We start from the raw sequence: 17,727 nt of genomic DNA, 5'->3' as shown, positions 1-17,727 counted from the left end.
TACACACACACATGCACATACAGTGGAATACTACTTAGCAATTAAAAGGATTGATTTAATGAAACATGCTACATCATGGACGAACTTCAAAAACTGCTAAATGAAAGTCAGATGTAAAAGACTACATATTCTATGATGCCATTCATATTAAATGCATGGAAAAGACAAATTTGTAAAGAAAGCAGATCAGTGGTTGCCTAGGGCTAGCGGTAGGAACAGGGATTAGCTACAAATAGAAACTAGAGAACTCTTTGTGTTGATGGAAATGTTCTATAACTGGATTATGGTGATGGTCACACAACTCTACAACTTTCCTAAAATCATTGAATTGTATATTTTCAATGGGTTAATTTTATGGTATGTAATAATGCTATTTTACAAAACAGAAATTTTCTCCCTAGTTGACTCACTTGAAAACAAAAAACAGAGAACTATAGAAATTTAAAATTAGATTTTGAACCAGTCTCCCCAAACTGTTTTAGGTTTAGTTCTTGAATTGTTCAATGGATGTCAACACAAGTTTGTTTTAAAAGACCTTAAAAAATTTTTTTTCAATAACACATCTTAAAGTAGTCCAGTTCTTTAACATTTCTTTATGCCTTCTTGTTTATTGTTTATAATGTAATGACTAAATACTGAAAGGTAGTATTTATATGATGAGACTTTAGTATATTAATCTCTGTACTAATTTGCTTTTTCAGTTCTTTATTTTTTAATCAACTGGATCTCTTTATTTACTATGTATTTCTAAAAATAAGTATATTAGATTTTTGTGAATCACAACTGTTTAAAGGATCTTATTATGCTGGTAACTCTTAAGTCTTGTTATAAATCTGGATTTTTACATATTGGATCTCTTTAAAGCAAGTTGTTCAAGACTTACAATTTTTTCTTTGAAATCATAATTCTTCTCCAATGCTGTTTCTTTTGATAAGCTTTTAGTCAACTAATTAGTGGAAATCATTGTTGTGGATAGTATCCCAAACACGTTTGTTTTTGGATTGTAAATTTGTTGGTTGTTTTTTAAATAATAGCAGTCTTTTTTTTTTTTAATTGGGGAATATTGGGGAAGAGTGTGTTTTTCCAGCACCCATCAGCTCCAAGTCAAGTCATTGTCCTTCAATCTGGTTGTGGAGAGCGCAGCTCAGCTCCAAGTCCAGTCGCCTGTTTTCAATTTTAGTTGCAGGGGGCGCAGCCCACCATCCCATGTGGGAATTGAACCGGCAACCTTGTTGTTGAGAGCTCAGTGCTCTAACCAATTGAGTCATCCAGCTGCCCCTAACTAATAGCAGTCTTAATAAAGCTTAGACAAATGTTGATTCTAGAGTGCATTCCTTGATCACAAAGTGATGATGGCGTCTAAGGAAACATTTTAGATGGCAGAGGGAATCCAGTTGAATTAAAATTTTCCATGAGAAGTTGAAATGTACGTAATGAAAGAGTTGACCGTATAGTTGATGACATGCCTATTACAACTAAGTGCTAGGCACTGCAAGTGCTAGGCAGTGATACTTGCATAATAATTCATATTGCACTGAATTTTGGTAGGATTTCTCAGTCATTATAGAAGTCTTGTCCTTTATCTGAACAATGTAGTTGACTAGTATCAAGGAAGACTTCAGAGTTCCATTGGAGGCTTTTTGTCAGCTTTGATAAATGTTACTTTACACACTGTGAATCTTCTCAGGCATTCTGCAATCCTGATTGAGTTACCTTTTTTTGGCAGAGGAGAAAAAGGGTTTTAGGGAAAAGCCAAACCCACGAAGTAATAACTTAAAATATTATTCTTTTTATGAATCCATTGTGGATTCAAACATTTAGATTTTGTCTTGTGAAGGGTTAGATTGGACAGGCTAATCTACTTAATTTACTTTATTAATTGTTAAATTATTATACTGTATTTATGGAATAAAAGATGAAATGATTGAAATTTAATGGTTTAGTCACATTGGTCATGACTTTGAGTTATATACATAGCCTATCATTTTTTTAAACAATTTGTCACTAGCTTTTCTTTTTTTAACATTTGGAGTTATAACTATACCACTAAAATTTAACTAAAAGATGTTTTGGATGAGCTGCCTGTTAAAAGTTCTTGTCCTGCTTGAATTTGTTATTCTGTTTCTACGAGGAATACCCCTAATTGCTATTTGGATGTATCATTCAATACATTTATTGACAATTTTCAGATGATTAGATTTCTCTTGGTTTCTCCAGATTTCTGTTCATCAGCGAAAGTCAAAGTTTAAACATCAGCTGAGACTGTTGGGTGAAGCGGAGTACATGTATACCCTTTGATGGAAGTAGCCAAATAGAATAAGACATGCAAAACTAAGTCTCTTTGAAAGCAGGCTGAATGATTACAGTAGAGTTTTCTTTTATTAAATCTCTCGTGTGTATCTGTGATTATATTTTATGTTGCTTTTGCTTCTGCCTCTTCTCTATCCTGACACTGAAGACACCTTTTAAAGTTTCCATTTAGGAGACTTTAAGAATTAATTCATTCCCTTTATTCAGTAAACATGAGGGCCTATCATTTTTCAGTCCTGTGTGCATGAGCAATGCAGAAATGAATGAAATGTGTTTCCTGTCCTCAAATTACTCACTGTTTGAACATATTGGGATCTCTTAGTTTAATTCTTACATTTTTCAGTTTTATAAATTTTAGATTCTGTTCCTGTTTGTTTTTTTTGTCAGGAATGCCCATAAGGGTCATTTGAGAACGTTTGTCGATATTGTAATGATGTTATATTCTTGTCAGTATTGGTCCCTTAAAAGATCACTATACTATTGTTTTGGGGGTTTTAGTAGTGTCTTTTTTTGGTACGTAGTAGAAAATGATGCTTCAAATACATAATCTCTTGTGAGCTACCTATTAATTGAGCCTTAGAGAACAGGGTTCTCTAACTTGGTGTTTGAAACGACTTGTTAGACAGACAACTGGTCCAAAGGCCTTACACATTACGAGGGTTTACAGCTCTTAATTTCAGTTTCTTTTTACATGCTGTTGAAATTAATGCTATCATATGGTATGCCTAGATAAACAATTTTGTTATCTGGGATAGTGATAACAATATTAGTGTCTAAAAAACTGTTTTTCATAGTATTAGGATTTTTTCAGCCACAGAAAGAGTTCTGTTCTAATTCTTAAACAATAAAAGATGATCTGAAATAAAATTTGTTGGTATGAATATGTTATTTTATATTGTTGATTGTTTTGGTCATTGATGATAATGGTACTTAAAGATTTAGGTTATGCATTTTGCATTGATTTCTCAAGGCCTTTCAATTGACAGCTTTTAAAAACAAATTTATGTACTTCAGGTTTTCAAACCAGTAGCTTATGAGATAAGAGGTTCCTAATTTTTATTTTCTTATTTACCTGTGGAACAGAGATTCAGGAATAAATTATCATCAAAAATGGGGATTTGGAGGAAGAATTTGAAGCTAAAATTTTAATTTAGGCTGGAATGATCAGAAGTTACGTAGCTCTTCTGTATTTAGTTAAAATAGCATTTCTGGCCAATATTAATGATTACATCCTGAGTTAGTCACAGTTTATTAGTTATACAATTTTTGAAAGTTTAACTTCCAAGAGTTGCAAGCTTTATTCTAATCTTGCTTGTCTCTTCATTTAGGGTTGAAAGGAGGAGCAGGAGGTACTGATGGACAAGGAGGTACCTTTCGGTACACCTTTCATGGCGATCCTCATGCCACATTTGCAGCATTTTTTGGAGGCTCTAACCCCTTTGAAATTTTCTTTGGAAGACGGATGGCTGGTGGTAGAGATTCTGAAGAAATGGAAGTAGATGGAGATCCTTTTAGTGCCTTTGGATTCAGCATGAATGGATATCCAAGAGACAGGAATTCTGTGGGGCCGTCCCGCCTTAAACAAGATCCTCCAGTTATTCATGAACTGAGAGTATCACTTGAAGAAATATATAGTGGTTGTACCAAACGGATGAAGATTTCTCGAAAAAGGTTAAACCCTGATGGAAGGAGTTATAGATCTGAGGACAAAATTCTCACCATTGAGATTAAAAGAGGATGGAAAGAAGGCACCAAAATTACTTTTCCAAGGGAAGGAGATGAAACACCAACTAGTATTCCAGCAGACATCGTTTTTATCATTAAAGATAAAGATCACCCCAAATTTAAAAGAGATGGATCAAATATAATTTATACTGCTAAAATTAGTTTACGAGAGGTAAGTTAGAAAGACCTAGGATTCTGAAACCAAACAATCATGCATTTGATCTAGGAAATTTAAATAATAGCTAACATTTATTTAGTGTTTGCTACACTTTATTTTTTAAATTCTGCTAGGAACCCCCTGAGCTGGACTATTATACCTCTTTTATGGAAAAGATTGTATTTTCTAAGTTTGGTTACCTATACTGACAACTTCAATGCCAATTTTAAGTGCTAACTGGATTATATACTATGAGGCCTAGGGTTTCCAGGAGGGAATTCCCGCCCGTTCTCAAGAATTTTTTTCGCTTTCCTGTTCCCGAATCCCGAGATACAAACTGTTTTCTGTTCTCCACAATGAATCATTTCCACAAAGTGACGGCTGATACTACCAACCACTTGGGTTCAAGGAGCCGATTTTCCTGATTTCCCAACCAACTTTTCTCAGAATACAGGAAAGGGAAAGCGAAAAAAATTCCTGAGAACAGGTGGGAATTCCTGCCTGGAAACCCTAATGAGACCTAATACTGGGTTAACTCTACTCTGTTTTTACAAGTATGGTTTGAGATCTGCATTGTAATCTCATTACCATATTTCATGTATAAGATTTTTTTCCAAAATTGTTAATTTGTAATAATTATATAACAAAAAAGGTATTAAAAGACAAAATAATTTATAAGTATACTAGCTTAATACATGAGTTCTTATTTGTTCTATTTTTAGGTACTATTTCTCAAATGGGACCATAATCTTGCAAATATGGCCATGTCAGTTCACTCCTTAAAAATCCTTAAATGATTCCACATAGTGAGGTCCAAACCCTTTAGCTTAAAATAAAGGGTCATTTTTAATCTGATTTCTCCCCATAAATGTACATTCATTTCCCTAAGTTTGCTCTATTCTCGTCTTGTATATGTCTGTGTCATTGTCTGAGCTCTACTCTGTGGAACACTATTGTTCCCCTGTCTTCTCAATACCAGCTACTGGTCCAATGCTTAACTCAAGCGTTCTGTACTCCCAGAAGCTAAGGGGGTAAGGTAGATGCAAAGACTTCTGCACATAGCCGTGCGCCAACATTGTACTGTATTATAATTACTACCGTGTTTCCCCAAAAGTAAGACCTCGCCGGACAGTCAGCTCTAATGCATCTTTTGGAACAAAAATATTATTTCTAATTATATATTTAATTATATAATAAATATTATTAATTATACTAATAAGACCGGGTCTTATATAAGACCCAGTATTATATTATATTATATTATATTATATTATATTATATTATATTATATTATATTATATTATGTAATATAAGGCCCGGTCTTACAGTAAAATAAGACCGGCTCTTATATTAATTTTTGCTCCAAAATACAAAGTAGATCTGATTGTTCGGCTAGGTCTTAGTTTGGGGAAACACGGTAGCTTGCTTCTGTATTCCTTGTGCGTTCCTTGAAGTGGGGTCTGTATATGCTTAGCATCTAGCAGGAATGTGTGGCATATGTGTGGTATATGGTAGGCACTCAGTAAACATTTGTTGACTAGAACAATAAATGTATTCCTTGTCCTAACATTGTCCCTCCAGAGAAGTAGGTAGTTGCTCCTATCTTGTTCTTTCTAGTCCTGAATTTCTCTCTCTTTTCCCATTTTATCCCTGCATCTTGAATGTTGTTATATCAGCCTCAAACTATCCATTTCATTCCAGGGCAATGTGGAAGACATCCTTTACTTCTCTTTTCCTTTTCCGTCTCCTTTTCCTTCTCTTTTTTCTTTCCTTCTTTTGTAACATGTCTGATTATGCATGTCCCAAAGGGATTTTCTAATGGGGAAATAGTCTTATAATTACTGATTTTTTGGAGATTAAAATTTTACCTTAGTGGTATCATCCTACACTTGGTAGTATTTTTGTTTAGAGTTTAAAATTTTGAAGTTTGTTAATTTTATTTTGTCCGTTTTAGGCATTGTGTGGCTGCTCAGTTAATGTGCCAACAATGGATGGAAGAACCATACCTATGGCAGTAAATGATATTGTGAAACCTGGAATGAGAAGAAGAATTATTGGATATGGGCTGCCATTTCCAAAAAATCCCGACCAACGTGGTGACCTTCTAATAGAATTTGAGGTGTCCTTCCCAGATTCTATATCCTCATCATCCAAAGAAGTACTGAGGAAACATCTTCCTGCCTCATAGAATAAAAAACTTTGTTATCAAATATTTTGATAAGGCACTGAAAATATAAAAAGACTGGCAGTTTACTGATGTAGATGTGAATTCTGTATAAAGATGTGTAAATTATTTTGAGGGTTCATTAAATTGCATGAACAGAGACGGGTCAAATTAATAGGCAAAAGGGATTTTTATAGTTAGAGATGAAGAGAAAACCATTCACTCTATTTTATTTCATTTCTCCCAAATCAAAAATTTTCAGTATTTAAAATTTGTTTTTGTGGAGTTAGTAGATATATTTCTAATAAAGTACTACACTATGCAAGTACTTTATTTCTTATATCTTTACATTGTCAGTACGGTAGGTTTTCATTTACAATGAAAATTTTAATTCTTAACTAAACTATACATGTAATATGTATTTCTAGAAAATAAAAACCTCAGTCATCCGAAAATGTGATTAACTAGATTTAAACCACCATCTAAAATGCTGCTATAGGGCTGGTACCCATGAAAGACTATCCTAATGCATATATTTCACCATTTTGATTTTTAAAATATGCTGTAGCATTTCTTAATAACGTAGTTGTAATGTTCTTAAGGCAGACCTTTTCTTCATAAAAATGAAATTAATGGCAATTTATCTCCTGTGGAAATCCCAATTGCCTGAATTACTGATATTTTAGAAATAGTCTGTTTTTAAAATGCCATATGTAATTTTATGCAAGTTGACTATATATCTTGGACTTAATAAATTATATGCACATTTTATTGTCCACTAGTTTAAAATAGTTTGTTTAATAATAAATGTGTTTTTAGAGGAAATGTTGTTACTTGGAATTAATTTTCCAATTACACAGTCTTCTATAACTTACTCATAATATGCTGTATGTACCTTATGCAATTTCCCTAAAAAGAATAAACTACCACTGTGGTGTTAAACCAAAATATGGGGAAAATAAACACTAACTGCTGCTTATGAGTGATGTTGCTACTACTTGTTATGAATATATATACATATATATGCATATGTATATATATTACTTTTTCATATGCATAGATTGCATTTCTTAGGTGTTTTAATTTTTTAAATATATTTACGTTTAAAAAATTGTTTTGTTTTCTGTTCTATAACTATAGGGAGAATGTTTTGAAACAGTGTATGGTTCAAAAGTAATTTTCACGATAATATACAAGGTATACTGGATCCTATCAAATTCTATTTAGCAGAATATGAAGTCTTCTTTTAGAAATTCAATAAATCGGTTGCAGTCAGCATATACAGACTTATTAAGATAAAATTTACATGCCTTAAATTTACCCTTTCAAAGTGTACAATTCAGTGGTTTTAGTATATTCACAGAGTTGTACAACCATTCTCTAATTCCAGAACATTTTCATCACCCCCAAAAGAAATCCCATATCTATTAGCATTCTCTCCCGTTCTTCTGCCCCTGACAGACGCTAATCTACATCTGTCTCTATGTATTTATCAATTCTGGACATTTCATACAAATGAGAGCAAATGATATGTGGCTTTTTTTATTTGGCTTCTTTCACTTAGCATAATGTTTTTAAATTACATCCATGTTACTTTATGTATCAGTACTTAATTCTTTTTTATGGCTGAGTAATGTTCCATTTTATGGATACATCACAATTTGTTTAACCATTCATTAGTTGATGGGCATTTATGTTATTTCCATTTTTTAGCTATTATGAATAATGCTGCTATGAACACTTCTGTACAAGTTTTTGTGTCCATACTTTTCAATGCTTTTGGGTATATACCTAAAATCGAATAGCTTGGAATAACCATACACTTTACTTGCAAATGGAAAATACTTGAAAATGCCAGAAAATTCAGCTAACCATACTTACTATTCCATCTTAACTTACAAATGATTTATAACTTTGTTTGTCTGAATGACAGTTAAAGCTCTTTAGAGGAATATGAACAACAAGAAATTTTCTCACAGATCTAAAGAGAGAGAGCTGAAAAGCAAGAGTGGTGGGTGTGGTTTCTACTTTAAACTCACTGTCGTTTAATTTCTACTTTAAACTCACTGTCGTTTTATTGATATATTAAAAGAGTATACCAATCTTTCTTGTCTTAAAGGATACTGATAATGCCTTAGCATAAAGTAAGTGCCCAATTTTTATTTGTTGAATGGCAAATTAATGTTAGAGTTTTAAAGTTTTATTATTTATTTAAATTATGAAAGTACTTTGATTTTAAAAAGTTCTCTTTAAATTCAACCAGGTTCTTGGATACCTGGAATAGTTTTGAAGTACTGTAGATCCCAGTGAGCTAACTGATAAAGATGTTTATCTTTCTTGCCTACAAGAAAAATCACAAGTTGCTTGTGTTTTTTAGTTGGGATGTTTTTAGGCAAGATGTGCCCTATTCAGTTGTGACCTACCACTCTCTGTTGTGTTACATAAACTACTTCATTTAGTTCATGTGCCCTCCTGCTTCTGAAAGCGTCTGAGTTTGTGACCCCTCCTTTAATTTTTAGCTCATCATTCCTGCCTATGATGAGCCTTTCTTGGGGACAGGGAGTTGAAAATGCTTTTGCTTGTTTATTTTTGAGAAAGTATCATTTGACTAGTTATGATGGGTAAAATAAAATTAATATATGTGATTGGACTCAGTAAATGGTGTAGAAGTGATTATCCTATTTCAAGGTCTGTTTAGTTAATCTCACAGAGTTAAGGGTAAGCATCATCCTTAATCTAATAACAATGTTTATCTAATAGTGTATAATGTCATGTACATGCACTGCCTATATATTTGGCATATATATATATACACATACATATATATACATACATATACATATATACATACATATATATGTATGTATATATTCATATACATACATATATATGTATGTATGTATTCCACCCCCTCTTTATCGAGAATTATAGAAAGAAAAGGTAAGTTGGTACTTTTAAATAATAGCTTAATCAATATTTATTTGAACAGATTTTTTTATAGATTAAATAGTTCAATCTTTTTTCACATTTTTTTCTGTGATTTTTTTTTAGTTCATAAAATTCATAAAACTTTTGGAGCTGGAAAAAATTTTAGAGATCACATTTTGTAGATGAAGAAGTAGAGCCAGAGAGGTTAAGTGACTTGCCTGTGGTTAAACACCAATCTTATGTGGGAATTCTGTGACTTCTTGTCTCTTATTCTCACTCGGTTTCATTTTCCCCAAGTCTGCCATAATGTCCCCTGTTGCTAAATTTCCAAGATAAGGTGCATTTGCCTATTTCTTTGTGTAGTCTGTGTAAATTCAGCACATTTAAAATTTTTGAGTCATTTATGAACATGTGAATATAAACTTTATAATGTGATGGTGCTAACTGGAAAACTTTTGAAGCATTAATTAGAAAGCCAGCTACTTTTTTAAAAAAGGGAAGTAATGGCCTAAAATTAAAATGGATCCATCGTTAATTTAAAGAAAATATGTTCTCCAATGTTATTTTCAAAATGTTGTAAGGCCACAACTGAGCTTTTAGATAAACTATAAATTAAGATTTTTTTCAAGTAAAATTACTATCCAAAATACATGAAATATTGTAAAAAGAAAATGGAGAGTGTGATATGAAGAGGTACAGCAAGAAAAAAAACAGGAAGAAGAAATGCATGCAGATTTTATTGAGAAAAATTGGTAATGAGTAATAAGCTCTACAATCATTTGCATATAAAGTAATCAAACAAAATTAATTGGTACATCTCAGTAGCTTTTTGAATTTTGATTTATGTGAATGTAGTTGTTGAGCCATTATTACTGATATAATTTCAAAAAGAGGAAAACTGGCGTTTGGATTAAGAAAAGGAGAATAAAGTGAAGGGCAGAAGAAAATGAGAAGCTTTGGATGCAGCTGTAAATGTGAGAAATAAAACCAGACACAAAGAACTCCATTCCTGTTTCTGTTAAAGGGAGGGCACTGAGATGAATATAAAAAATATGGACAGGGAGTACTATTGTGACATTATGTTGTAATGTGACATTATGATGTAATATGTATGTATTAGAGAAGAGCTTGAGAAATATTTAGTTATGTTTCTCTAATACAAATTACACAATATTTTAAATCTCAAGTATATACTTTGCATCTCTATGATTGGGAATGGAGGGGTCCAAGAGATGGGATTAACTGAGAATCATAAGATCTGAAAAGTATGAAACAGTTGGAATGAGGTTAGATTAATTTTTTAATTGCCTTAATATTCCTATTATATGTCTAACAAAGCAAAAATAAATTTCCGAGTATCTTACACAAGCTGTGAGAATGGGAGATCCTGAAAAGTTTCTAGTGAGCAAGGAATGGTAAATCATATAATATTTATTGCTTGTTAAATATATAGACTATCATTCTCTTTATTTAATACAATCTTCCTTTTAATGAACCTAAAAACTGACTTCTTAGGGTTCTGCCTAAAACATTTTTTCCCATAACAACTTAAATTCCTCCGCTAATCATTTTCCTACCACAATGCTTTCAGAAACATAACCCTCTCAGATGGGAAATTATATTTTACTGTGGCTTTTATAAATCATACCCCCTTACTAAAACAACCTTGAAGATTGCACATCCAACTTCAGAGTAGTAATTACACAACAGAATAGTTAACACATCATATGCCTTTTATTCCAGAATATTTTATGCATAAATTTTGGAGGAAATGATTCCAATGTTAAAATTGGAACCCTGAACTGATAATGGGGACTTAGTAGTATTTAAAAATTGGTTGCTGGCTTATATGGGTTTATTTTCATTAAATTTGAAGAGGATAACATTGATGACCAAGTGGCATTTATTCTAGATGTGCAAGGTTGGTTTAGTATTTGTAATTTCCCCAGTGCAGCATTGTTCTCAGTCACCTCCTTTGCTCCATTACTGCCAAATATATTTCTATGTTATAATCACAAAAAATACACATTGTTTTATACAATGGCTTTTTAAATCAAGAGGAGAAAGGAGAAGAATTATGCATTTACACCATCTTTTATAAATATATAATTACCTTTATCAGTGCTCTTCGTTCAGATGGATTTGAATTAATGTCTGGGCCTCTTGTTTTCAGCCTGAAGAACTTCTGTTAGTATTTCTTATAAGGTGGGTCTGCTATCAACAAATTGTCTCATTGTTTGTTTATCTGAAAATATTTTTATTTTGCCTTCACTTTTGAAAGATAGCTTTGCTGGAATACAGGATTCTTGGTTGGCAGATTTTTTTTTTCTGTGAGCACTTTGAATGTGTTGTCCCATGGTCAGGCCTCCATTATTTCTGGTTATAAGCCAGCCAATCTTATTGAGGTTCTTTTCTAAGTGATGAGTCATATTACTCTTGCTGCTTTCAAGATTTTCTTCCTGTCTTTGGCTTTCAGCATTTTCATTCTGATGTCTGTGGATCTCTATACCTATCCTATATGGCATTTGTGGATATATAGATTAATGTTTTTCAGTAAATTTGGAAAGTTTCCAGCCATTATTTCTTCAAATATTTTTTTCTGCTTTCTTTCCGGTCTTTCTGGTACTCTCCTCTTCTTCTAGTACTCCAGTTTTACATATATTGGTGTTCTTAATGGTGCCCCATGTTTCTCTGGGGCTTTGTTCATTTTTCTTTTTTTCCCCCCTCTCTATTCTTGGGATTGCATAATCTTTGTAAATCTATCTTCAATTTTCCTAATTCTTTCCACCAGTTCAAATCTACTGTTGAGTCCCCCTAGTGGATTTATCACTTCAGTTATAGTCCTTTCAGCTCCAGAATTCCCAGTTAGTATTCTTTTTTTTTTTAAATAAAAAACTTATTCTTTACTCTAAGAATTCAAGACATAGGATTAATAGGCAGGCAGTTTTCATTAAAAATTCCAAATCTGGGGCCGGCCCGGTGGCGCAGGCGGTTAGAGCTCCGTGCTCCTAACTCCGAAGGCTGCGGGTTCGATTCCCACATGGGCCAGTGGGCTCTCAACAAAAAACAAAAAAATAAATAAAATAAATAAAATAAAAAAAATTCCAAATCTCTGAGCCTCAAGGACCTTAAAGTATTTATAATTAAATAGGAACTTGACACCAAACTTAAACAATTCTTATAACTGAATTTAAATGGTGAAAACCCAATAAACCAAGAGGCCTTAAGTAAGAAATAAATAATTTGCTTTGCCAAAATATGAAGTATCTTTTGAGTAAGCTGAGGGGGTTAAACTTTCTTTCCATGTTAATGTCAGCTCAAAAAATGTTAATGTTTTATTTGTAAATCCATAAGTTTTCTCAGTGACTCTCTTGTGTGATTAGCACTATTTGCAGAAGTTGATAAATTCTTATTGAATTGTAATAATCTCCTCATCCTCATGTTTAATTGAAGCACATATAGGTTGGCACAGAGGTTTTGTTTTCTAATTTTTTTTTTGTTATTGTTGTTGCTGTTGCATTTGTTTTTCTGCTTTTCAATTCCTTGTTTCACTCATTTAAACTGAGCCAGCATTTTATAACTTTTAGGAAGTAATGAGCTCCTTATCACTGGAGATTCTCAAGCAGAGGCTGGACACCACATCTGTTGAGATGACTCGTACAGTTTCTACCAACCATAAGCTTTTATTGTCATACTTACATGTTTATGCAATGTAAATACGGTATTGTGAAGAGTTTGAGAATTTCATGTTGCTTCTGAGTGGTTCAAATCAATTACTTCTGAGGAGCAGTAGAGAACCAAACCCTGGGGCCATATGTTCCTAATACTGCTTTTAAATCTTCCTCTGATCGGTTATTTCCAGGACCAGGAATCCTCTGACAAACCCTTGCTCTAGACATAACGGGAATTTTCTTGAGTTTTGGTCCTCCTGAGCACCCAGTGAACAGATGTAGCTCTCCATCTCAACACCCCTGAAGTCCTCTTTCTTGGGCTCCAGTGGAGGGATGGTGAGTCAGGGAGCCTCGGAGGTATACGGGGAGGCAGACTGAAGTGTGTGGCTTTGTGGGGAAGACTGGAGGACAGTCGGCATTTTCCCAGTGAGGGGTCCACCTTCGTGCAGCCAGCAGGCTTAGGCACCATCTTTCCTCCCAGTTAGTATTCTTAAAAATAATTTCCTTTTACTGATATTCTCTATTTGATGAGACATTATCATCATATAAAATATAAAGTGTATCATGGTTTCCTTTTGTTTCTCAAATGTTTATAATGGCTACTTTGAAGTTTTTGCCTGTAAAATCCAACGTCTAGTTGATTCACAAGAAGCTTCTTTTGCCTTCTTTGTTTTTGATGTATGGATCATACTTTGTTTGCATGTCTTAAATAATTTTTTTGGGGGTGGGGGGTTATTAGGCATTTAGATAATAGCAACTCTGGCTACTGGTCCCCACCTTCTTTTAGGACTTGTTGTTATTTACTTCCTTAGTGACTAGCTAAATTATTTCAGTGAAGTCTATTTCCCCCTATGTAATGTGAAGCCCCTGATGATGCTCTTCAGAGGATGCAGTCTTGGGTATGCTTACAGTGACCCTGCAATGACAGTGGTTTTGGCAAGGCTCTCTTTGAGTGTCTCTTTCTGTTAAGCTACACTAATTATTGACCTATATCCTCTTGTTTTCAACAATGCCCTTGGGCCATAAATTAAAAATGTCAAATCAAATTAGGTCCTTTGAGTGGTGGAGAGTTCTAACATTTTCAGATTTGTTCTGACCCCAGCAGGGCTCTTCCCACATGTCTCTTTCCTCTTATCTCTCTGGCAAACTAGTGCTGGGGGTGGGGTGTGGGTAGGGGCAATGTTGCTCTTCTTTCTGAGTGACACCCCTGCTTTAGAAGCTGAGTGCTGGGTGGGTAGGAGGGCAATTTGAGAGTATTCCCAGGTCTCCTCAGCTTGTCTCTCAGGACATAGAATCCCTGCCCCATGAACAAATATAAGGGCACTGAGGGCGCCAATATTCTCAGCAGTGTTTTGCGCAAGGTGGATCCACCCCAGTAGAGGGCACTGGAAGAAGGAATCCCAAAGGGTCCTTCACAGTCACCTACTAGAACAGTCTCAGCCACAATTACCTGGGGTAGGATGAGAAATGGGGAGCTTCTGTCCTTCCCAGGAAGATAACCCTCTGAGTGGATTATATAATAGCTCCGCGGTTTGAAAAACACGGCTAGGTATTCTCATAAGGATATAATTATAGTGATGGACAAAATTGAAAACTTCACTCTCAGTTCGTCTAAATTTACTTTCAAAGTATTGACTGGAAGGTTTTAACTCATTATTTGATTATTGGAACAGCAGTAGATACAGCTCTTTCCTGGTCATGAGACAAATTTTAATAATAAAAAGCCATTACTATTTCAATTAATTTCCCCAGGACTTAAGATAATTGTAGATAAGAACATAAATTTATATTAAATGTACCATGTTAAAGGCTCATCTCAGTTGTGACAATAACATTCCGGTTTCTTTCAAATTCCGTTTATATTATTTTAGCAAAGGAATTAGTTGGTAACATTTTTATAAATTAAATTTACAAACCAAAGACTTTATGACGATCGTACATAAAGAGATGGGAGTTATAGTAAGAAACATAGAAATATCTTAAATTTCTCATTAGATTTATTTAGATTAGTGCAGAATGCATTTGAATGAGCTTAATTCTGATGTGTTACTATGCCCTAATTGCAAGAAAGATAACTTTTAAATGAAGCACATTCTTACTTTAAAAATGTTTTAAATTTACTGTTTAAAAATTTAATTCTGCTTGCCAGTGTCATAACCATTCCTCTCAGGATTATATATGATGAGACAAAGTACCATCAGAAGTGTCTGACTGAATTCTATTTTCACATTATTTCTTAATTTTATTGTCACCATTAGTGACCACAAAAACAACGTAGGGAAAGGTATGTTTCCCAAATTGTTATATTCAGTGGCTTTTATTTGTAAGCATTAAATGTAATCTTGATGTTTTAGGAGACTGTACATAGTATGTGTGTGTAATCTGTCAGAATTCATAGACCTTTGGGTAAGTGCCCTTTTTAATTAGTTTTATTTCAGTCCAAGACATGCTTCTGGGATATAATTAAATGGGCCACATACATATATCTCTAAGGCAGCAGCCAGTAAATTATCTAATAACTGTTCTTCTAAAAAATTAGAAATTACTAGAAAATTAATTTGCATTAAGTGGTGTGTGCATGTACAATTTCCAAAGTCATAAAAATATATTTTCAGAAAAACAAGTTTATTCTTTTTTCTAGAAAATAAATCAAAGTACTAGTTGACTAAATGTATTGGGAAGATATTGGCCCTATTGGGTAAATCATCACACATAGTGTATTAGAATTCTCCAGAGAAACAGAACCAATAGAAATGTGTGTGTGTGTGTGTGTGTGTGTGTGTGTGTGTATAGTGCGCCAAAAAAGTACACATTTTAAGAGATGTTATCTTCTTTTCTTTTTTTTTTTTTTTTTTTTCTTCTTTTTGCGCCCCGCCCGCCCCCGCGTGTCCCCCCCCGCCCCCCGCGTGCCCCCCGCGTGTCCCCCCCCGCCCCCGCGTGCCCCCCGCGCCCCGCGTATCTCCCCCCCGCGCCCCCCGCGCCCCCCGCGCCCCGCCTGCCCCAGCGCCGGCCCCTGCGCTAGTCTCGCGCAAAAAAAAACTAAGAGATGTTATCTATGTATTACTTTTTGAAGTTGAATTGAATTATGGTAGCAATGTGTAGTATGACGTTTGTTCAAAAGATGGCATTAATCAAATGAATGTTAGCATCATTCATTGTATTAAAATTTTAATACATTTTTCCCCTTCAAATGTGTATACATATATATATATATATATATTGGGGGTGCCAAAAAAATGTATACACATTTTAAGAGATGTTAACACTTTGGTCAATGTTGCTCAAGCAGTAGTTCGCCATAATCAGAAGTGTCTGGAGGCTGATGGTAACCACTTTGAGCACCTCTTGTAATTTCAGAAGTCAAACGTGACTTATATTCATCTTTTGTTATTGGTATGGATTGAGTATTACAATTTTAATACAGTTTTTTCTTTTCTTAAAATGTGTGCATTTTTTTTGGCACCTTCTATATATACATGTATATTAGGAATTGGCTCAAGTAGTTATGGAGTCCAAGAAGTCCCATAATCTGCCATAAGCAAGCTGGAGAACCAGAAAAGCCAGTGGTATGATTCAGTCCAAGTGAAGACCTGACAAAACTGAGGGTCCCTGGTGTAAGTCCCAGAGTCAGAAGGCCCTAGAACCAGGATCTCCTATGTCTTGGGCAGGAAAAGTGGGACGTCCAAGCTCAAGACGAGAGAGAGCACAATTTGCCTTTGCCCTTTTTGTTCCATTGTAACCCTCAATGGATTGGATGATGCCCACCCACATTGCTGAGGGCAGATCTCTTTTCTCAGTCCACCCAATCAAATTTTAATCTCTTCCCAAAACTCCCTCACAGACACACCCAGAAATAATGTTTTGCCAGCTATCTAGGCATTCCTTACCCTAGTCAAGGTGACACAAATTAACCATCTTAATTGGTTAATTTGAACCAATTATGAACACTTAAATCATGTTATTATTGTAAAGTAAGCTTCTTATTTCCCACTCAGAACACAAAAGGCAATCATAGTTGTTTTCCTTTGAAATCAAGCTCCGTCTCTGATATTCAATCCTAGAAAAACTATTGAGCTAGATGGAAACAGGAGGAACTTGTAGAGATTTAGGCTGTCTTGAATTTGTCAGGGTTGTCAGGGTTGATGGGTGGCAGGCTGGTGAGGCAGCAGAGAAAGGATTAGTTGGAGGAAAGCTTGTCTGCTCTTGACTCTCTCCTGTGTTATCTTGTAACAGACGTTATAGGCAGCTTCACTTCTGAAATTGGAAGCAACAGCCCAGGTTACAGATATTGAAAACTGCAGAGTATTACTGGGGCAATGCAAGGCCTTGGTGTTAGGAAGTGTTGGTGAAAACAAATGTAGACTGACTGGTAGTCCTTGGCTATTTATTCCTCCTCCTCTTCCTTTTAAAGCCCTTGAACTGGTGAATCACTTCTCCCAAGGTGCTTCTTGCTAAGGATTTAAAGGTAAAACTCTGACAAAGGAGTTGCCTAATGGATAGCAGCAAACCAGAATGATCAATAGTGTTTCAGCACAAGATCAAAACTCATAGACACAGACAACGGTGGTTATGGGGGTCAGGGGGGTAGGTAGAAAAAGATAAGAGAGTCAAATACATGGTGACAGAAGGAGATTTGACTTTGGGTGGAGAACACACGATGCAAGATACAGATGATGTATTACAGAAATGTACACTTGAAACATATAATTTTATTAACCAGTGTCACCCCAATACATTTAATTTTAAAAAGTAGTGTTTAGGCCGTACCGGGT

The 17,727-nt window shown here is 34.5% G+C and overlaps 1 protein-coding gene across 3 annotated transcripts in view; it reads left to right on the top strand.

Moving 5' to 3' along the window:
• Positions 1-9,035, top strand: part of DNAJB4 (DnaJ heat shock protein family (Hsp40) member B4) — a 37,707-nt gene extending 28,672 nt beyond the window's left edge. For 2 of the 3 annotated variants that reach the window (XM_081055060.1, XM_081055059.1), the window contains 2 exons: positions 3,639-4,207; positions 6,147-9,035. In XM_081055060.1, the coding sequence (XP_080911186.1) occupies positions 3,639-4,207; positions 6,147-6,380 (803 nt within the window). In that variant the 3' untranslated portion in view covers positions 6,381-9,035. The remainder of the gene's footprint in view (positions 1-3,638; positions 4,208-6,146) is intronic. The other variant, XM_081055061.1, reaches the window with a different exon arrangement.
• The last annotated feature ends 8,692 nt before the right edge of the window (positions 9,036-17,727 follow it).

Source organism: Rhinolophus hipposideros (assembly GCF_964194185.1).
Source record: "Rhinolophus hipposideros genome assembly, chromosome: 8".
Lineage (NCBI taxonomy): Eukaryota > Metazoa > Chordata > Mammalia > Chiroptera > Rhinolophidae > Rhinolophus > Rhinolophus hipposideros.
Note: the sequence above shows the minus strand (reverse complement) of the source record. Positions and strands in the feature narration are given on the sequence as shown.